The sequence below is a fragment of the Rhincodon typus genome, unplaced genomic scaffold (genome assembly GCF_021869965.1).
Source record: "Rhincodon typus isolate 14 unplaced genomic scaffold, sRhiTyp1.1 hic_rhity00002133, whole genome shotgun sequence".
In the NCBI taxonomy this organism is placed as follows: domain Eukaryota; kingdom Metazoa; phylum Chordata; class Chondrichthyes; order Orectolobiformes; family Rhincodontidae; genus Rhincodon; species Rhincodon typus.
Window position 1 is genome coordinate 128 of NW_025967771.1, and position 23,512 is coordinate 23,639.

At 38.8% G+C, this 23,512-nt stretch overlaps 1 protein-coding gene across 1 annotated transcript; it reads right to left on the minus strand.

The window, feature by feature from the left end:
• Window positions 1-687: 687 nt before the first annotated feature.
• LOC109920135 (serine/threonine-protein phosphatase 6 regulatory ankyrin repeat subunit A-like) lies at window positions 688-23,218 on the minus strand (the record flags this gene model as incomplete). The annotated part of the gene is made up of 6 exons (XM_048592974.1): window positions 688-839; window positions 1,725-1,812; window positions 4,181-4,381; window positions 11,828-11,898; window positions 12,953-13,031; window positions 23,153-23,218. Coding segments are annotated over 6 exons (657 nt in total), but the record flags the coding sequence as incomplete, so codon positions are not given.
• Window positions 23,219-23,512: the final 294 nt, after the last annotated feature.

Below are 23,512 nucleotides of genomic sequence, written 5' to 3' on the forward strand. Positions count from 1 at the left end.
ACATTTCTAAGAGGTTTTAAAAGCCAAAATGAGTAAAAAAGGACGAACCTAGTCAAGTTCAGTAAATAACAGAATAAGGTTCGAGCACAGATGCTAATCTTTGGTCATACTTACCATTTTCAAAAAGGCAGATGGAAAGAAAATCAGTCTTGTGAATAAACTCAACTGAGAAAGGATCCCACTAAGACAGTATTACCTCTGACAAATATGTAAACAATGTTCATGGATAATTCTACATGTCCATCTTTAAAATGAAATCTGGCATCTTGTGAGGAACATATTTCATAAGTTTCGTTAAAATTTGGTGCAGCATTGTTTTTTTTATTCATTCACAGGATGACGGGTATTGCTGGCTAGGCAGCATTTATTGCCCATCTCTAATTGCCCAGAGGGCAGTTCAGAGTCTACCACATTGCTGTGGGTCTGGAGTCACATGTAGGCCAGCCCAGGTAAGGATGGCAGTTTTCTTCTCTAAAGGGCATTAGTGAACCAGGTGGGTTTTTCCAACAATTGACAATGGATTCATGGTCATCATTAGACTCTTAATTCCAGATATTTATTGAATTCAAATTCCACCATCCGCCAATATTAATAGCAATAAAATTCTTACCTATTAATGCATTACATAGAGATAAATAAACACATAACTCGATCATTTTCACAAACATTCAAGTGAAAAGCTGTAGGTCAACTCACATCAACTCCAAGATCTAACAGGTACTTGACTACACTGAGCATTCCACTGGAAGCTGCAGCATGAAGTGGTGTATAAGCTTTCTTATCCTTGCACGTTACTTCAGCTCCATGTGCCACCAGCAGTTTGATCACTTCATTGTGGCCTACACAAAACAGCAGGGTAAGAATGGACATCCAAGCACTGATATACTGCTTTCTGTCAATATTACACTCATCTGACATCATCAAATCTATAAAGATTACTAAGTACATCCTAAAACTACTCTACAATAGAATTTCACAAGTCCCAAGTCATATTAATTCAGTTGGAGAATATACTGAAAGTCCACATTTACCTGAAGTATCAATAATGTTTGTGGCTGCTCTCAATGTTATTTGTAACATTAGTTATTGAAACAATTGTTGACTTTGAGCTAATGCTAAAAACAAAATCAAGATAAGTTCACATTGTTACACGTTGTGGCTACTGAGTTTCACTATGGAGGGAAAAAGACAAAGTTCCCACTTCCAAGTTGAGGGTGAGATGTACAGTTTTTAAATGACACCACTATCTCAAAGATGTGCTTCACTTGAGCAATGATCACTTGTAAAGATTTAAATGTAGATATGCATTGTTGAATTCGCCATTAATCTGGCCAAGAGACCTTAAGTTTTTTTTTCCAATTTTCACACCATTTAGCTGAAATAAGCATTTGAAGGGGTAAAATTTTTAAAATTCTAATCTATATTAATAATCCTAATAAAATTACATTTTATTTGGAGTGCTATCTGAAAGGAGCCTAATTTACCAGAGTTCAGCTGGCTATCCTCTCAGCCTTATGAAGTACCCACTCATAACCCTGCTGGGCCCACCCTTCAAACACATCATTCTTTCGATTACCTAACCACATCATTTCAAACCCTGCCATCCACTCCCCCAAACTGTTGCACGTCTGCAATTTTGTACAAGAAACACTGAAAGACTTAAAAACAAACAGATTAATACTTAACAAAACTTAATCAACAGAATATGAAAATCAATACAATACCCATGTACGCAGCCCAGTGAATTGCACGTCGATCTTTCTTATCAAAAGCATTGATGTTGGCACCTCGGGATAGAAGCAAGCTAACCATCTGGAAAACAATTTTTTTTATTGAATTCAAATTGGTTTCTTACCAGTATGTAATATTTTTTCAAATTAACTTTAGTTCAAATAATTTGCAAACACCTGCTCAGTAAATAAAAATGCTTCAATATATAAATCAATGATCTTTTCAAGACAGCTGCAATATTTTCCAACTTGAAAAATGATTAAAGTTTTACATCAAGCAGTATGGGTGCAAAATACTAAATGCAATTCCAAAGTCAACTGAGGAAATCAATAATTAAGCTCCTTCCTTCACTGCTGAGGCATTGTGTCCAGGAAGACATTGTAATTCATCTTATAGATATTTTTAATCTACCTACTCAGACAAGCTGAGACACACCTCTGAAGCACGTGGGACTAAACACAGATTTCCTGTCTTGGAGACAGAGATGCTACCATTGTTCCACAAGAGACCCCTCAGAATTCATCTTACATGGGTGTAACAGTTTATTGATAAATTAGTTTCAAAATTAAAACATGGTGGGGGAAACACTCAGGCTAGTTGGCACATACATGGAGCCAGCTTGTGGTATTTTCAGCACTGAATCATGATAATATTGTGAAGGTGTAAATTAAAAATCTTCCTTCACTGTTGCTGGGTCAATATCCTGCAACTTCCTCTTTAACAGTCCTGTGGATGTCCTGATACCACAAGGACTTCAATCGTTCAAGATGTAGCACACCACACCTTCTAAAGGGCAATTAGGGATGGGAAATAAAAATTGACTTAACCAGCAACACTCAAATCCCAGGAATGAAAAAAAAAAATGGGCTGGAGCAAAAAAAAACTCCTATAACATCTAAATTACAGTACGCAATATTTTGCATGTGGCCTTGAAAAATTCCCCTCATTGTTAACATTTACACTTTTAAAATTGCATCTGAATGTTATCTGAACCAGTGCACAAAGCTGAGACTTCTCCCCATTAGCAAAAACAAACTTTGTTATATATCAAAAATAAATAAATTATATTAACTTAACATCACAGCAGCTTATAAAGACTCAAAGCTGTAACCTCGTTTCCACTATTGACTCGCTGTCACCCTTGCCCCCTCCACAAACCAGGAGTTCCACTTATCTTATGAAATTATTGAAGGCTAATAGCACTTTCCTGGGATGAACCAAAAAAAGGCAAATTAAAGCCCTCAAAGTTTATTCTGATTTCTCTTCAATATTCTGTACTTTCTCCAAAAGTATGAGATTTCACAGGTCGTCCTTCCATTTGTTTTAAGCTAAATGACCTTCCAATTTCTTTATTGATTTCTTGATTTCACACTCTCAGCACAGCCTCTGTGATGCTTGTGTAGAAGCTTAAGATATCAGAAAACACCATTTTTTTGGTTTAGCATTGGAAATCAAAGAACTGTGGATGCTGAAAATCAGAAACAAAAACAGAAATTGCTGGAAAAACTCAGCAGGTCTGGCAGCATCTGTGGAGAGAAAGCAGAGAGTAAACGTTTTGGATCCAGTGACCCTTCTTCAGAACTTGATTTTCAGCACCCTGCTGTTATGGTTTCAAACTGCAACCAATTTCCAAATGCACAAAGTTAACTGGCTTTCAATGAGGATTACAATTGAATCTGATCTTTAGTTTCCAACTAAATAAATCTTTCAGGTATTTTTGGTCCTTTCCAACTTGGTCTCGTACCAAATACCAGCTCCCAACAGCAGACTGCATCATTGCTAACATATCTATCACTTACTCTATTTCAGGTGTAGGTCTAGCTTTATCTTTCAAATTTCAAGGAACTACAAGCTCTACAAGGATCAAAATTGACAGTCTCTTGACTATTTATCCAAACATTAAAAAGTGCTGCCTGCTGGCTATGCCTTGACTGAATTTACAGAAAAAGCTCAAAACAATGAATCTCGCTAAGTACCGTTTCACTTTCATGGTAACGAAAATTTTCAAGGTAGAGAAATACAAATTAACTGCCTATTAATTCAAAAGTGTTGCTTAATTCTGCAAAACCAGATGAGTAACTTATCGTTTACTGGAACAACTGCAAACTTCATGTCTCCAGTTCTTTGGCCAAATAAGCCTACCTTTTACTTATAATTTTAGCTTTTTAGCTGTTAAACTCTAAAGTCAACACTGCCCCAAATATTTAAGTGGAATAAGCTCCAAGTTTGAAACTCATTTATTTCAGGTTTGCTTTCATCAGTTTCTGAACCAAACACCCTTCATTTCTCCAGCTAAAATTATAAATCCTAAACTAAAAGTCACATTCTAAAATAAATTATGAATTAGATATTTTGTAATATGAAAAAGATGCTACTTTAAATTATGAAAAAGACGAGCAATCTCAATGATTCAACTTCAGCCCACTTTAAAATAGCTTTAATAGAATACCTCTACATGTCCACTGAAGGCAGCATGGTGTAAAGCAGTTCTCCCTGCTCGGTCGGAGACATTTACATTACTTAAAAGGGGAACGAGAGCCTCAGCACACTTCACAGCCTTGTTTGCAGCAGCAATGTGTAAAGGAGTCTGCCAGTTTTTGTCACGAGCATTCACATCAGCTGAGTGCTTTAAAAGCACCTGAACTGCATCCTAAATCAAAATCAACAGTTAAACAGAAAATTATAGGATAAAGTATGTAAGCAAAGTCAAGCTACTGGAACATACATATATATATATATATCATTTGGACTAAATTTTAAGAATATATTTCAACATTTTTTCACTCCCCCCATGGCTACTCCATTCTCAAAGTCTTCAACATTTGTAGCAACAGATCTTCTAGCTGATTTAATTCACCTGAAATTAAACTTTATAAAATTAATATTCCAACTAGATCAGACTGCAAGGAAGTAAATACATTTCCTAAAATTTCCACAGAGTTACTGCAAAAATGGGAAAAGAAAAGCAGTACAGATATATTAGCTAATACCTGATTTCCCTAAAAACATGCACTTAAATCCTTAGTAAAATACAAAAGCACTCTGCACCAAAGTAATTTAAATTCAAAATTTAGCTCTTGAACAATGTTATGCAGCTGAGTGCATCTGTTCAAGTATTTAAGAACAACACTGGGGGTTTCCATAACTTTTTCCTAATTATAGAAGAAAAGCCCACAATATTACTGAACAACTGAAATAAATTAACCCTTTATGAGAATTGTTGAAACGTTATGTGCTCAATGTTTTTTTTTGGAAAGGTGAGCATTTGGAAGGTGAAGCAAACTGACATTATAAAATCATCTGAAATAAACTGAAGTTACTCATACAAATTATTTACAGATAATTTACATCAAAACAATCAGTCTTTTTAACAAAAAAAATATAGTTTCCTTAAGCGCAAGTACAGGTTCAGATTGTACATACTGATAAAGATTTTATTCTAATGCACTATTTAAACCCACAGCAAAACCATTTAATCTGGAAAGTAAAACAAAATATAGCAACAGTATAATCATTTCAAAATGAGCAGGCACCAAACTAGCATCAGTTCGAACCACTAAAGAAAAATTCATGGCATTAGTTTATTTAAGCTAAATAACCCAACTAAGTTCACCCTCTATATATAATGCATAGACAATTGATCATTTGAGAAAAACAGAAAAATTCTCTAACAGGACAGTGGGTCAATCAATAACATAGAAAAACAAAATTACATTATCCAGTTATAACTTTATCAGACTTAGCTTCATTGTGGGACTTCTTTTACATGTACATTTATCATAGTAATTACAGCACCAGAGTTAATTTGACCAAACTTCAAATGAGGTGGTCTAACTTGCTCGCATCATTTTATATTTTAATGATACTTCAATAACCACTTCTAGCAAAGCACCTCATGTTGATATAAACCTTGCATGCAATAACAATCTAAGCTCTCTGCTCTCCTGATAGAAAATATTTTAATTGTGTTGATAGACTGTTGAATAAAATTAATATTTTTTATACACCTTGTTCTTGCTTGTTCATTAAAAAGTGAAACAAATCTTTCACTTTTTCATCTTAAATTTACCACAATTTCAGGACTTAATGCCACAGATTTTGATTCGTTATGAACATACAGAATGGGAAATGTAGACCATTCAGCCTCTTAAACCTGCTCCATCATTCAATAAAATCATGGCTGATGAATGTGTTTCTAATTCCACATTCCCATCTACCTTCAACAATTTGATTCAGTTACTGGTCTGATTCTAGTTCAGGCAGTTATGAATCCAAGGTTCACATCAGCACTCAATTTAATACCAAGGGAGTACTTCGCTGTTGAGGATGGCAATCTTTGTTTTGCTCTGGTCATACTCCAAGATGAGAGAGCTTTCTATATATTGGGCAATATAGCTTGAACTATTCATTTCATTGATCACTGAGAAACTTTGTTGGCAAAATAGTTACTGTTTCCATATGTAATAGTGATTTAACTTGAACATTCTTCATTGTATTGAAGCTTTTACAAGCAGATCCTGAATTTTTTATGACCAGATCCCAGGCAAGGTTGTCCCAACTATTACAGGTCTGGAATGATAGTTGAAATATTAAGCCCTTGTGTGAGGAAGCTTAAACTGGTTCCTCTTCTGTATTTACTCATCCCTTGGTTGGTCGAAACTAATTTAAATAATACATCAGCTTATGGATACCTTACTACCAGACCAAATTAATCTATATTTTAAAAGAAACCAACTTAACAAGTCTTTCTAGAGTTGACAGAAGTACGGGTTTATTAGTTACTGAAAACAAAAAGAAACAACATACATACACAGATAAGGAATAGGAGTTGAGTCCAAAAAAAGATAAAAATAAAAAAGATATACAGATCAATCTATCAGGGTGGTTTGTGAACAGTTGATAGTAGAAATTTGACAGTTAACAGTCAACTTCTGGGATTCTTGGCTTTGCTGTTAGTTGAAATAATTTTGTTCAGTTTCCTCATGATAGTGGTTAGCTGGCAGCACTTAGTGAGAGTGTTCTTCTTGTCCAGAGTTTCCTTCTGATTATCTTCTTGGTTTGTTGGCTTTCACCACTAAAAATGAGAGAGTTCTTTTACCTGCAATGCAGGGTGATGGGTGGGTGGTTGGTTCTTTGACTGTGACATTCACAGTACACCAGTGCTCAAATGTAGTCTGGTACACGTAACCTCAGTTCACTAGCACACCTTTTTCCACAAGCACACCCAGGGCAGGGTTGCAGTTATTTTTTTTCCAATACATTCTTGGAAGGGCATAATGCAAACATGTCTAAGAGGTGGCTTTCTGTTGAGAGGGGAAAGATAGTCAGGCTCTTCATTACCTCTTCTCTGTTTCAAGTTTCACTGATACTTTACAGATGCCAGATTGCATTTGTCTCCCAAAGGAGTTTGCCAGACAGCACTGTATTTATATTTGCAGTCTTTCTTTTCTGTTGTGGTCCTCTTCCAAAAAATCACATTTGGAATTAAAAGTTTAAAATGTCCATTGTACCACAGGATCCTGATCCATTGTTGTGACACTTTCCCATAGGATGAATGAAGTGAAAGACACTCTCATTTCATTATAAAGGTTCGAAAAGAATTAAGACGTAAAACAACAAACACAGTCTCGCACACATATTCACTCGTCCTCAGTCATTGCTATTTTTTAAAGCTCTAACCAGGTCTTTCTAGATTGCAGGCGCTCCGTTGAAATCACATTTAATTTCCTTGCATTGTGCCTAATTTTTAGGTCGTATGGTTGATGGAAGAAACTCCAACAAAATAACCTGACATTCTGGATCTTACTACCCTCCTCAAAAGGTAACAGGTTGTATTCAGTAAAGACTATGGTGTCTCTGTATCCATTTTGGGCATAGATCTTTAAGCATTTGAGAGCCTGTAATAAAATGGATTTATTTTCTTCTGCAGAATACTATTTCTGATTTTTGTTTTAAGTTTTTGGAAATGGATGAGATTTGTCTCTCTATCCTAGATTTATCTTCTTGAAGGAGAACAGCCCCTACCCTGGTGTGACTTGCTCTGATGGTTACTTTAAATACTTGCTTAAAGTCAGGAGCTTCAAGCACAGGGTCATTTAGAGTCACAGAGTAAAACAGCATGGAAACAGACCCCTCAGTCCAACTCATCCACACCAACCAGATATCTCAATCTGACCTAGCCCCATTTGTCAGCATTTGGCCCATATCCCTCCAAACCTTTCCTATTCATATATCCATCCAGGTGCCTTTTAAATGTCGTAATTGTATCAGCCTCCACCACTTCCTCTGGCAGATCATGCCGTAAATGCACAATCCTCTGCGTAGAAGAAGTTTACCTCAGGCCTTTTTTAAACCTTTCTCCTCTCACCTTAAACCCATGTCCTCTAGTATTGGATACCCCCACATTAGGAAAAAGACCTTCGCTACTCATCCTATCCATGTCCCTCGTAATCTTCTATAAGGTCACCCCTCAGTCTCCAATGCCAAAGAAAAAAAAAGCCCCAGCCTATTCAGCCTCTCCCCATTGCTCAAAACCAGTCCCAGCAACATACTTGTAAATCTTTTCTGCATCCTCTCAAGTTTAATAATATCTTTCCTACAGAAGGGTGGACAGAATTGTACACAGTATTCTAAAAGTGACGTCACCAACTTCCTGTACAGCTGCAACGTGATATCCTAACTCCTAGAGTAAAATGTTGTTAAAACAGACTACAGCTTTCAAAAGCAGATCGGTATTTCTCAAACTATACTTTGCTTTTTGCAGTACTTTTATCAGTAGCATGGTTATTGTGCTGAATTTTGTGATGAACTTTCGGAGGAATGGGGGACCAAGCCACAGTTTCTACCTTTGCAGCCCTGGGCAGGACAGATTTTGAACTCACTAAGTGTTCTGGATAGATTACATGGGCCTTAACAAACCTGCTATTTGCAAGATTGACCATTAAGTCAGCTATCTATATTTTCTGGAAGAGAGCTTCCAGTTAAAGTGCACCTTCCAGGTGTCACTGTACACAGTGGCCATCTAGGTACACCACACAATTAAGCCTGCCAGTATCTGGTTCATTATCCTTTAGAAAGCAACTGAGGAACTTCCAAGTCTAAACTTGACACTCACATAACGTGTCCGGATTGCAAACGGGAAATTTCTTTAACATGTGTAGTCAAGGAACATGCCAGCACCCCTCATGTGAATCTATCCTCGTAATGTATGTGGCTTCACCTCCCTGCCTATGCAATTCTCCAGATAGGGTATTGGGTTGGCTCTGGTCACCGGATTAACTTTTTGGTAATCACTGCAGATACCTGTGGAGCTGTCTGGGTCAGGCACAAACACAACTGGGAATCTCTTGGAACTGCTAGTAGGCTCTATTAGCTGCTGTTACAGCATGTAGTTGGACTCTTCTTGAATCTGGGTCAGGTTTTCAAGGGCTACCTGGTAGGGATGTTGTTTTATGGGACAGGCCTCTCCCACATCTATATTACGTACAGCTAGGATGGTGCCGGCTGGCTTATATCTGCATTCATCCTCGAATGCAATAAGCAGCCGTCTGCTCGCTATCCTGCACCAGATGGACAAATAAGGAGTCTAACGTTGCTCCTAATTCTGTATGAGTTAGCTGGGTAGTAAGGGGCTCACGGGATAGTGGCAAATGGAGAAGTAGTTATACATAGTTAAAAATTTTAGATTTTTGCATAAGGGTGAAAATGCTTGGAGGGCGATGTTATACAAGATAACGGCTCTGAACAAAATTAATATTTCGCTGTATTGCACTCCAGCCAATGAATTGATATCGCACAGTCTTTGCATGGCGAAACAGTCGGTCTTGCACGAGGTCCTGATGGAGACAGACATGGCATATGATTCCTGATGGTTGTAATTATGTGTGGTTAGTTAATATGTTAATTGTACCTAAAGCTCTCAATAAACAATACCTTGTTAGGTTAGACAAGTACCTCTAAGGCTTTATGAAGGTCTATCCTCTACCACTGGTAATTAGACAGGCCCATTAGACTCAGCACGGAAAGGAGGATTGGTGGCAATAAACTATACCAGCCACGAGCCATCAGTGGCTGATAGCCAGATACAATAAGCTGGCAGCACTGGTACCTGAAAATACAACAAGAAATACTATCTTATTCTTTTACTATACGAGCTGAAACAAGGAGTTGGCTAGTGTGATGCCTTGGTAATAGGCATCATGGACCCATCAACCACAAATCTATAGCTATCTCTGGTAATCCCCTTCAAGATTGGCACTCAGTGGCTGCACCTAGAAACTGCAACCCAGGTCAGCACTTCAATGCAAAAAAAAACCCAAACAATCTCTGGTACTTATTATGAAAACTACTAACTAAGTTTAGAATAAAACAAAAGGCACAAAAATTTTCCTGCACATCTATATTTCTGATCAGATTTTCTGGCATAAAAAAGTGGTAGAGAATCCATGTAACCTCATTCTGCAATCACTTTATATGAATTCTTCATCTCTCAATAGCACATTTTCATTGCCATGTGCATCAAACAGATTTTGTATCTGATTAATGTTCTTCTAGGCTCTCAACTTCATTTGGTGTAGAAATACACAGTTTAAAGTATAATCATATATAAAAGTTGACACTCTTAACATCCCTATGAGCATCAAAGATCAATAATTTACCCGCAGATGGTTTAGCCATTCTCCACACGCGAACATCTTGCACCTCCTCAGCAAGTCTTTAAGTTGCATAACAACCAAGCCAGCTAGATTTGTTATCGGGTAGAATTCAGAGGATACATGAACCCACTATTACTTCATATTATCTTAAACTAGAAACAGTTCTAAAGTGTATAAATCTTATAAACTTCATTCTTATAAAACCCTTATTAAAAAGTAATGTTGCGTTACTCATAATCCACTTGTAAAGTCAACTGTTCCTTTGATTAAACACATAGGAAGACCTCAAAAGGTTGCATGCCTTTTATGTTTACAACAAATCTATTCAAATAAGCTTAAAAAACAATGTTTATAGATTTAATTTACAATTTTCAATTAGGATTTTAGAAAGGTTAAGCCTAGCAAGAAAAGGCATTTGCAGCAGTGTCCAACCTTTAAACAAGGTTGATTTCTGGTCAGCATTAACAAATTTACATTTAAATATGAAATTTAAAATACATAGAACCATGTCAGGATGCATATTAGTTCTATACCCAATAGTTTCAACGAGGTCACAATTATTTGGGCTATGAAGTCACTTGGGACTGCCAATCCAAAAAAAGTTTTTGTTGAGGAAATGGAATACCAAGGTCAGTCTAAGTATTAAAAGTCCACAGAAATGAAAGTCAAATTCAAACAGGTCATCGGGTGTTATTAGCTGCAACATTGATAATTTTCAATAGTAAAAGTGTCACACCCATTAAAGTATACACCAGGCAGGTGAAGAATGCCAAGCCTGGATAGGCTGGAACTTTTTGTACTGGAGTATAGGAGTTTGAGGGTTTACAGGTGTTTGCAACATTATGGTGGGCATAGATAAGTTGAATAGAAAAAGTCTTTTCCCTAGGGTACAGTGTTCAAAACTAGAGTGGGCAAAGGTTTAAGGTGAGAAGGGAAAGATTTAAAAGGGACCTGAGGGGCAATGTTTTCACACAGAGGGTGATGTGTATATGGAATGAACTGCCAGAGAAAGTGGTTGACACAGGCACAGGTACAAAATTTAAAAGACATACGCATGAATAGGAAAGGTTTGCACAAATATAGGCTGAATGCAGGCAACTGGGACTAGTTTACTTTAAGAGACTTAGTCAGCATGGACGAGGTGAAGCGAAGACGGTGTTTCCATGCTGCATGACTCTATGACTGCAAATGATGAACTGCTAAATTACATAATGTGCAAAATTCTGATAAAAGTTTACATTTTTAAATGTGAATTTTAGTTTCTGATGTAGACTATCCATGGTTGCAACACTACTGTAGAAAATTCACTGAGGTGATTATTACTGACGTTTGGAACTCTGTTTCTTATTCAATATTGAAAAATCAAAATCTCTGCTGTGCAGGAATTTTAAGGTCAAATTCTCTAATTCTGCAATGACAAGATCAAAGTCATTTACACTTACCTCACTGCATGAAGCAACAGCACGATGCAGGGGAGTCAACCATTTGTTGTCTTTGGCATTAACTCTAGCTCCTACAAGTACAAAATTATACAAGTAATAATGTCACTATTTAGCAATAATCTGCACCAAACTTAACACCAATTTAATATAACTGTAATGACAGTTAAGGATGAGAAATTTAGTTGAAATGTTTCTGCACAATGTTCAGTGGAGGAACAAAGATGAATAAAGTGATTTGCAATATTGACCTAAAACAAGGGAGTCCATTGCTAGTGGTCAAACGTAATTAACCCTTTCAATTAAAAGAAAGACTTGGCCAAGACCAATTTAAAAGAAATCAAAAATGTTAAATTAAGAAATATACAATGGTTTATAGGAGTCTGATAAAAATTTGAGGAAGTGAAGATCAAAACACAAGACAAATATAGCCTGCCTGTTTGATAAGGTAACTTAAGAAAATCCAAGTAATTTGGTTTTAAGTACTTTGTAGAACAACTCTTTTCACAATTGCCTTCCAGTGGTCTTTCTGTAGCTCGTAAGACTGGCTACTCATATATGCAAAAGCAGGATGAACTGAAAAAGTTGACATGCAAGTGAAATGCCTTCTTCATCTGGCATAGAAGTACTTGCTGCAGGTACTACCAGAAGTCATGCATCATCTTCACTTGGTCAGCCGAGTTGAGTTTTGAAATTCTGACCTTGTTTGGTTGAGCAGCAAGTATGAGCACATGCTCAATTTGACGTGGTTGGTTGAATCCCGTTTTTATTTGGTTCTTTCAGGCTCTTAACTCGCAAATTGTAAGCAATTGAGTAGCATTTAATGAGCACATCAAAGATAATGCTGACAGTCTAACAAAATAAAAGCCATTAAATGATTTTGTAAACTTGCACTGAGAGTCTAGTTTGTTTGTACCCCATGGAAAACGAGATGTACAGTAAGCTTCAGAGTATTTCATACAAATAGATACAGAAAGTGAAAATACAAATTCCAAATTGTTAACACTGCCTGGTATTTCCACAGGGGCTCTTCTGATCTGCTGCTGCAACCTAAAAAGATCTTGCAGAAATCCCTCAGAAAACACAAGTATTTGTATTAACTAGCTGAACTGCATAGTTGAAGCATACCTGATAGAATAAGGAGTTCAATAATTTCAGCATCTCCTAGATATGCAGCAGCATGCAATGGAGTTCTCTTCTCAGCATCCTACAATGAAAGGAAAAATCATTTTACAGCAAGTCATTTTTTGTATCCAAGTGACAATGCTAACAAACGTGATCTTTGCCACACCACTCCTAATTTAAAGCCAAGTAGCAACCAGGTAACTAACAGCATTCCATTCAAATTCTAAAGTTCAGGACAAATAGTTCATTCATTGATTCTTACGACATAAGAGGCATCATTCAGTCTGTCTTACCTGTGGCAGCTCTTTGAAAGAGCTATTCAATTAAAGTCCCAATTCCCACATCTTTTCCTCATAAGTTTGAAAGCTTTAGCTCTTCAAGTTTCTATCTCAATTTGCTGGTCAAACCTACTTTTATCACTCTTTCAGATTGTGTAGTCTGGATTATCATTTTCTCCCTAAAAAATCTCAAATTTGCTCTGGTTCTTTTGTCAATTATGTTAAAATTGCATCTCATGGTTACCAACACCCCTGCCAATGGAATAGCTAATCCTCACTCCATCAAAGCTTGTTCCCTTCAGAAATTTCCATCAACTCACATCAGACATAAGCAAGAAAACCGAGTAGAGAAAAGATAAACTAAGAAACATTTGTGAAGCCTCCACCTATTAGGATAAATCACTGAAAGTTCAATTGAATTATACAGTGCTTATCGATAAATATCTATAGAAAGAGTGTGTTCTGGACAATGAGGTCTATTGCCGATCTCTCATGCTTAATAAGCATACAGACAGATAAAATAGGTGGCAAAATCTGAATCAGAGAGGCTAGCAGCAGAATTTGATCTGGCAACAGGGGAGGCAACAATCTAGTGGTATTATCGCTAGACTATTAATCCAGCGAATGTTCTGGGGAGTTGGGTGAAAAATCCCAGCAAATAGTGGAATTTGAATTCAATAAAACACATCTTGAATTAAGTATCTACCGATGATCATGAAACCATTGCTGATTGTCAGAAAAACTCATCTGGTTAGTTAATACCATCCCACCAGGTCTGGCTGACATGCAACTCCAGAGCCACAGCAACGTGGTTCATGTTAAACTGCCCTCTGAAATGGCCATGAAAACCACTCAGCTGTATCAATCGCTACTAAGTCCCAACAAAAAAATGAAACTGGACAGACGATCTGGAATTGACCGAGACACCAGAAAAGACAACTGCAAAAACAGCCTTGTCAATCCTGCAAAGTTCTCCTTACTAACGCCTGGAGGGCGAGTGCCAAAATTGGGACAGCTGTCTAACAGACTAGTCAAGCGACAGCCTGACACTGTCTATAAGGTATGATTCCATGAGTATGACTACAGCTCAGACAACGACATCACCACCCCTCTCTTGTCCCACTGACAGGGCAAACCCAGCAGAGGTGTACAGTCGGGAGGGAGTTCGCAAATTTGACTCCAGACCTTCATGAAGTCTCATGGTTAAACATGGGCAAGGAAACCTCCTGATATCAGAGCTTCTTATTCGATGAATCACTACTCCTCCATAGATATTCGGTCTAGGCCCGAAACGATTTTATTTCTGAAGAAGGGTCTAGGCCCGAAACGTCAGCCTTCCTGCTTGGCCTGCTGTGTTCATCCAGCTCTACACCTTGTTATCTCACTACTCCTCCACGTTGGACAACACTTGGAGAAACTACTGAGGGTGGCAAGGATGCAAAATGTACTCTGAGTGGGGGATTTCAATGCCCACCCCAACAGTGGCTCAGCAACAGTATTACAGATCAAGCTGGTCAGATCCTAAAAGGACATAGCTGCTAAACTGAGTCTGCGGCAGTTGGTGAAGGAATCAACAAGAGGGAAAACACAGAGTCATAGAGCTATAGATATACAGCATGGAAACAGACCTTTCGGTCCAACTCATCCAAGCCGACCAGATATCTTAAACTGATCTAATGCCATTTGCCAGTATTTGGCCCATATCCCTCTAAACCCTTCCTATGCATGAACTCATCTTGTGTTGTAATTGTAACTGCCTCCACCACCTCGTTCCATACACGCACCACCCTCTGCATGAAGAAGTTGCCCCTCAGGTGCCTTTGAAATCTTTCCCCACTCACCTTAAACCTATGCCCTCTATTTTGGACTCCTCTACCCTGGGAAAAAGGCCTTTGCTATTCACCCTATCCATGCCCCTCATGATTTTATTAACATCTATAAGGTCACCCCTAACCCTCCAATGCTGCAGGGAAAAAGCCCCAGCCTATTCAGCCTCACCCTATAGCTTAATCCTCCAATCCTAGTAACATCCTTGTAAATCTTTTTTGCACCCTTTCAAGTTTAACAACATCTTTCCTATAGCAGGGAGACCAGAACTGAATGCAGTATTCTAAAAGTGGCCTCACCAATATCCTGTACAGCTGCAACATGACATTCCAACTGCCATACTCAATGCACTGACCAATGAAGGCAAGCATACCAAATGCCTTCTTCACTATCCTATCTACCTGCAACTCCACTTTCAAGGAACTACGCACCTATACTCCTAGCTCCCTTTGTTCAGCAACACTCCCCAGGGACCTACTATTAACTATATAAACCCTGCCCCTATTTGCCCTACCAAAATGCAGCACCTCTCATTTATCCAAATTAAACCTCATCTACCACTCCTCAGCCCATTGGCCCATCTGATCAAAGTTGTACTCTGAGGTAACCTTCCTCACAGTCCACTACACCATCAATCTTGGTATCATATGTAAACTTACTAACAATATCGCCCATGTTCACATCCAAATCATTTACATAAATGACAAAATGCAGTGGACCCAGCACCGATCCTTGCAGCACACTGCTGGTCACAGAGGTCCAGTCTGAAAAGCAATCTACCACTCTGTCTCCCACCTTCAAGTCAATTTTGTATCCAATTGGCTAGCTCCCCCGGATTCCCTGTGATCTAACCTTGTTAACCAGTCTACCATTCAAAACCTTATTGAATGCCTTGCTGAAATCCATATAGATAATATCTACCACTCTGCCTTCATCAATCTTCTTTGACACTTCTTCCAAAAACTCAATCAGGTTAGCAAGACATGATTTCTCACACACAAAGCCATACTGACTCTCCCTAAACAGCCCTTACCTTTCCAAATGCATGTAAATCTTCTCCCTCAGAATCCCCTCCAACAATTTACCCACCATGGCACCATCATTACCAATCTGCTGGCTGCAGATGCATCTATCCATGACAGCATTGTTGTTGAGAGAGACTGCTGCACAATCCTTGCGCAGACCAAGTCCCATCCTCACATTGAAAACACCCTCCATCGTGTTGTGTGGCATTATCACTGTGCTAAATGGAACAGATCAAGCCACTCAAGACTGGGCATCCAAGATGCACTGTGGGTGACCAGAGCAGCAGAACAGTACTCCCGAACAATCTGCAACCTCACGGCCCAGCATATCCTCCACTCTACCACTACCATCAAGCCAGGGGATCAACCCTGGTTCAGTGGAGAGTACAGGAGGACAGGCCAGCAGCAGCACTAGGCATTCCTAAAGCTGAGGTGTCAACTTGGTGAAGCTACCAAACAGGACTACTTGCATGCCAAACAACATAAGCAGCAAGTGATAGACAGAGCTAAGTGATCCCACAACCAATAGAACAGACCTAAGCTCTGCAGTCCTGCCATATCCAGTCGTAAATAGTGATCATCAACTAAATAATCCACTGGAGGAAGAGGTTCCACAAATATCCCTATCCTCAATAATGGGGGAGCCCAATACATCAGTGCAAAAGACAAGGCTGAAGCATTCGCAGCAAACTTCAGCCAGAAGAAGTGCTAAGTGGATGATCTATCTCATTGGCCTCTAGTGGTCGCCAGCATCACAGATATCAGTCTTCAGCCAACTCGATTCGCTCCTCATGATATCAAGAAATGGTCGGAGGTGCTGAATAGTGCAAAGGCGACGGACCCCGACAACATTCTGGCAACAGTACTGAGACTTGTGCTCTAGAACTTGCTGCTCCCAGACCCAAGCTGTTCCATTTAGCTGTGCATTTACACCACTGACATCTACCTGACAACTGCCCATTACGACCTGTACACAAACATCTAGGAGAAATACAATCTGGTCAATTACTGCCTCATCAATCTACTCTCGATCATCAGTAAAGTAATGGAAAATGTCATCAACAATGCTATCAAGTAGCACTTGCTCAGCAATAACCTACTCAGTGACACTCAGTTTGGGTTCTGCCAGGTCTACTGAGCTCTTGAACTCATTACAGCCTCGGTTTAAACGTGGACAAAAGGGCTAAATTCCAGAGGTGAGGTGACAGTTATTGCCTTTGACATCAAGGCTGCATTCAAACTAGTGTGGCATCAAGGAGCCCTAGCAAAACTGGAATCAATGTGTACTGGGGGCAAACTCTCTGCTGTTTGGAGCCATACCTGTCACGTAGGAAGATGGTTGTAGTTGGAGGTCAGTCACCTCAGCTCCAGGACATCTCTGCAGGACTATCTTCAGTTGCTTCATCAATGACCTGTCCTCCACCCTAAGGTCAGGAATGGGGTTGTTTGCCGATGATTGCACAATGCTCAGCACTATTCACAATTCCTCAGATACTGAAGCAGTCCATGCTTAAATACAATAAGATCTGGACAATACTGATAGGGCTGACAAGTTGCAAGTAACATTCGCATGACACAAATGCCAAGCAACAGCCATCTCCAATAAGAGACAATCTAACCACCACCCCTTTACATTCAACAGTGTTATAGTCGCTGAAGCCCTTGTCATTGACTGGAAACTGAACTGGACTCGCCACATCAACACAGAGCAGTTCAGAAGCTCAGAATAGTGTGGTGCGTAACTCACCCCCTGACTTCCCAAAGCCTGTCCACCATCTAGAAGGCACAAGTCAGGTGTGTGATGGAATATTCCCCACTTTCCTGGATGGCAACAACAACACTTAAGAAGCTTGACAGTATCCAGGACAAAGTAGCGTGCTTGAGTGGTAGCAAATTCACAAGCAACTAATCCGTCCACAACCAACGCTCCGTAGCAGCACTGTGTACTATCTACGAGATGCACTGCAGAATTTCAAAGATCCTTATACAGCACCTTCCACCCACAACCATTTCCATCCAGAAGGACAAGGGCAGCAGATACATGGGAAGACCACCATCTGCAAGTTCCCCTCCAAGCCACTTACCATCCTATCTTGGAAATATGTCTCTATTCCTTCACTGTTGCTGGATCAAAATCCTGGAATTCCCTCCCTAAGGGCATTGTGCATCAACTTACTGCATGTGGACTGCAGTGGTTCAAGAAGGCAGCTCACCACCACCTTCTCAAGGGAAACTCAGGATGAGCATTAAATGCTGGCCAGCCAACAGTCATGAGTGAATAAAAAAAAAATTAACAGCAGTACAACAGGTTTCACAGCAATTCCTGCACTTGAAAGAGTTAGGGCAGAAAATACAGGAGTGGCTAGAAGATTGCAAAGACTTTATCAGCTAGAATGAAAATATGCTGCACTCAATTCTTTAAAAGCAGATGCTATAAACTGCAAATGAGAGGAAAATATACAGATTTCCCCGATGGCTCAGTAAGTTTATCCAATGACTAAATCATGACCGGGAAATTCAATCCCATGGTATGCAGAGAGTTAACCTGACTTCAGTTTATGCAATGATAGAGATGTAAGAAATTGCCCAGAGGTCTTAGCGTGGTGAAGGAAGAGCTACACGAGGAAAGAAAATTACACATGATGTTCTGAAGAAGTTCTAAAATTAGTACTGTTGGAATAGGGGAATATGTGAATGTTAGGTACAAGCTGATTCTGCTTGACTATCTGCAAAGGCTCGTTTACCAGCCTTTTCATCAAATCATTCATTGATAAATATAGCTCCAGTTACACCCACCACTTAGCTCATTAATTGCATACTAGGTAGTAACTAAACTGGTGAAAGGTAATTATTTTTGTTTTTTTTAATGAAAAGTATGGATGAAGTATTGCAATGGTATCTGTTACTGTACTTATGTAACTTTGAAAAAGGAAGGGGGTGGGGGGACAAGTAAGTGCAGTCTGGGAACCAATGTGGTTTGTTTAAAGAATATTTCCACCACTCCATGGGAGATTTTTGTGGCTTGTAAAATGACTCATCCTGTAACTTTAAAAAAAAACAAACAGTACACAGGAAATGCGTAATGCATTAGTCACAGGCAAAAAGTAATTCATTACTCTAAGGGGATGTATAGATGTGAATGGAGAAAATCATTTGAATTTCATACAGTTGTTAAATCTCACTCCTGTTGATGTAAAACTACACTAATACCCCACTGAATTACATAAGACACTTCTATTTTATCTTATTACAATAACAACACCCAAACATAAATTTGTCTTTATAGGTGGTGCCACCACATTGTAGAGGTGCTCTTTGCCCAGGCTAAAGCCTCACCTGCTCCAGAGGTGTGTCATAAAATGTCTGGAGAGGTTGATTAGAAATATCTATCATGAGGCTCTTGCAGCACAATGATAATGTCCCTACCTCTGGTCAGAAGGGCAGAGTTCAAGTCCCTCCTGCCACGGAGGTGTATCATTATATGACTGAACAGGTCAGTTACGAATAAAAAGGGTTTCAAGAACCAGGATGAAAAAGGTTTTGAAGGGGGATGATGAGAGGCAAGGTAGGAGTACTTTGGAAGAATTTTAGGACGCACAATTGATATGGTTAAAGATTGTTTGAGAAGCATAGACGAATGCCAATTAATTAAACAAGTGGCTTAAGGGAAAATAGATTTTCCACTGGTCAGACAGTTGGTACTACAGCGTAGATAGGAGTTATGCTTGGGGACTCTGTGGAATCCTCACTGTAGCACACTCTGAAAGAATTGCCTGGGAAATTGAATTTACTGCAGGGCAATTCTTTGACGCTCGGAACTCTCTAAAAGTCCCTACAAAAATTGGAGACTTTGGTGGGTTTGAATGAAATTAAGTAAAAGAGTTATCCAAGGGAAGTTAGACTATGAAATAGATAATCTAACTTCTGATTAACTATTAAAGTGACCCTAAACTTACCTTTTTCACACCCAACTATATCTCTCTCAGACCACTTGCATCCCTCAGATCTTGACTTGATACACCCCTCCGAGGCCAGATCATCTTGCCCTGCCTTGGTCTGACCCTATGGTGTTGGACCCTCACCTGAACATCCCCCAGCCCCCATTGGACTTGACCCAACCTGATCCCCCCACACCTGATGCCTCCCCACCCCTCTTCCTTCTAAAGTACCCAACCTGCCAACCATTCCCTTCTCCAAACCCATCCAATCTGCAATAGATAGCCATTGCTTGGAAAATTCAGTCCAATGTTTAAATTAACTTGGCGGAATTTTAGAAGAGATTTAATATTAGAAGAGAGGATTGATGAGTACGTGCTATTGACGTTGTGCACGTGGAATTCCAGAAGGCATGAAACAAACTTGAGTACAATAGATTTATGAGCTAAAGGAGAGTAGCAACATGGATACAAAATTGGCTGAGTGACAGGAAAGAGCAAGTAATGGTTAACGGATGTTTCATGATAATGTGATCATTGTTCCCTGGCTGACAGTCTCTGTCTCCTGTTCATTTTCTATCATTCTACATGCTTATTGTTCACTCATTGTGGTGACAGTGGTGTTGAATATATTAATTTTCAGGGTCTCTTGTTATTGCATATGCAATCTTATTTTCCTGAAACATGATCTTTACCAATTTATTTATATATGAAAACAAACATTAAAAAAAGTAAAGAGAAGCTGACAGATAGTCTATTCCTGTGCAAACAAGCCAGCTTCAAGGGGCGCAAATGTGTTAACGAAAATGTTTGCATGCCCCAAGGGAATCAAGTAAGGCATCCCAATGCGGTACTGGAAAGGGCTGCATTGTCAAAACATATTCTATTCAAAGATGAGCAGAATAGTTCATCAATTGCCCTAGCCAACCTTCATCTCTCAAATAACCAGAAGAGATCATCTGAAAATTTATCTCAAATGCTATTGATGGAAGCTTGTTATATGCACGCCGACTGTCTTGATTTTGATATTCTCATGTGTCCTCCACTAGCTTCAGACCATTTTTGGCATTCAGAACATCATCTACCTCAGCCCTCAAGCTTGAATTTCTAGCCCTAAACCTCTCAGCTGCCATTTCTCCGTGATCCATTAAGACGCTCCTTAAAACCTCTCTTATCAATTACACCTTTATTAAAGGAAACTGACACACTCCTTTTTTTGTCGTCAATTTAAGTAAATTGGGACATTTCCTACTTTAACATGCCTCGAAAAATAAGCTCTTTCTATAACAGTGAATGCAACTCAAAAATAATTAATTGTGAAACACTGTGGACATCTTGAGGTTATAAAAGATGCTTTATCAACACAAGTTTATTCTTTTGTTCTCATTTAATGCCAATTAAATTTTTCATGTTTCCACATAAAATCCTGTAAGCCAACAGTGTTTTATTGCTGTGATTGTGAACATTTACCTGTATTATTGTACGTTTCATTATATTTAATATCAACATATAATTCATATTAAATATTGTTTATATCATTTTAACATACAGATTATTTTCCCTCAATTTCAAGTAAGGTTACTTAATTGTACATTCATCCAGTTTACCTGAACAAAAACATTCCAAAACAATCGTACTGATTATATTAGGTTTTATGGTCTGGCTTGACTATAATACTACCTTCACATGCAGAGCCTACAACAGACAGCGGATTACTGTTCTGTTGCCAGAGAACTTTCCATACACTCTGAAACAATCAAATGTTTATTGCCACATCCATTCTCTGCAGCACAATAGTTCCATTGATGAAATAAGATGAGTGGTTTTGACTTCAAACTTTACAGATTGGTGTAGTGGACTTAATATAATACTGAGTTCTAAATTTCTGATTATGATTATTTACTCTAAGTTATGGTAAATTAACTCTCATTCTGCAGAAGGTTGCTTGAGAAATGAAGTCAGCAAGTAGATATGCAAAGAAATGCAGGAAAGATTGGCAGATCAGCTTGGGCTTCAAGGTCGGCAGAACAATAAACAAAAAGCTGATTGGACAGCCAGTTTACAACATCACAGGATGTAGACACTGCAGGAGCACATGAAGTCACAAGTAGACAGATGAAGATACTGACTATCCAAGTGACTGGGCTTCAGTTGTGTCAAGAAGATGATAACAGGGTTGATGCAGTGAAATAGCAGCAAAATATAACACATTAGATAGAAAGAAAAGAACAAGAGCTCTCCTCAACCATATGACCTCACAGAGAGAAGGAGAAAGCCCTGCATTGGTATCCAACTGAAACATTTGTGGAAAGCCCAATCACTGAGAACAGAGGTACAGAATAAAGAGAGCAACAGGGAAGTGTGAATGAAAGAAACCAAATCACCAACAACCCTGACAGATGACAATAAGAATACAATTGCATGAAATGTCTTAATGAGAGTTACCTGGTAAAGAAATTCACGCAATTCAGGTCAGGAAGGCAGCAAGAAATAAGCCATAACCATAAATATGAAGCTCAAGCTTGGTTCTGGGTCACAGAGAAACATCATTCGGAGTAATGTTCTGTTGATGGCACATGGTCAAACTGAAATTCAACAACTAGGAACAACCCAAACCAGAAATACACACAAAGGAAAAGATGGTAACTGTATGGTCTGTTCCTAAAACAGATGGCCCTGCTATTGTGGAGTTGAAAAGTTGCTGGGAACCGCAGTTGATCTTGGTAAACCATGAGATGAAGGAAATGCCACTGAATGACTGAAAAGTGCCCTCTGACCAGAAGCAAAACAAAAAACTGATCTTCTTTATCACTTGATCAACATGTTTGGCAACAAGACAAATTTGCAGTTTTTCTGGTATACTGTAACTGGGATGATACATAGTTGAAGATATTAAGATCTATGAAAAGGATGAGAAAAATCAAAGCTGGGATGAGCTAAATGCAGACAGATGTATTGTGAAAGCGACAAAATACCAATTCTTCAGAATAGCGTACACAGCTTTGAAGTCAAGCAGAGGCCTGAAAAATATTTCAACTATCTCAAAAATGAAAGCTCCAAGAGACAAGAAAGAGCTGAGAAGTTTTCTTAGCTTGATTCAGTACACAAGTTTTTTTCATATATCACATCACAACGCACAGTAAACCTGCGAAAGCTGTTCAGAGAGGATGTTGAGTACCAGAGTTCTGAGTCAAGAGAGGAGTTTCAACAAACTGAAGGAAATAGTACGCAAGAAGATATGTGTCATATTAAAAAAGTACTTGTCATTCCACAAGTAAATATTTTTCACAAAAAGCTCTGGGTGTGGGCCTGCTAAAAGGGAAAAACTCTCAGCATTTGCATCCAAATCTTCAATATCTGCTCAGCCAGATATGACTTCAACATCTGCTGAGTGAGATATAATAAAGAATATCTTTTAGCCAAATGTGTATAGATAAGAAGCTCCATAACTTCCTACAGTAGAGACTTGTCTTCATTCATGTGATTAGATTGGCAAGA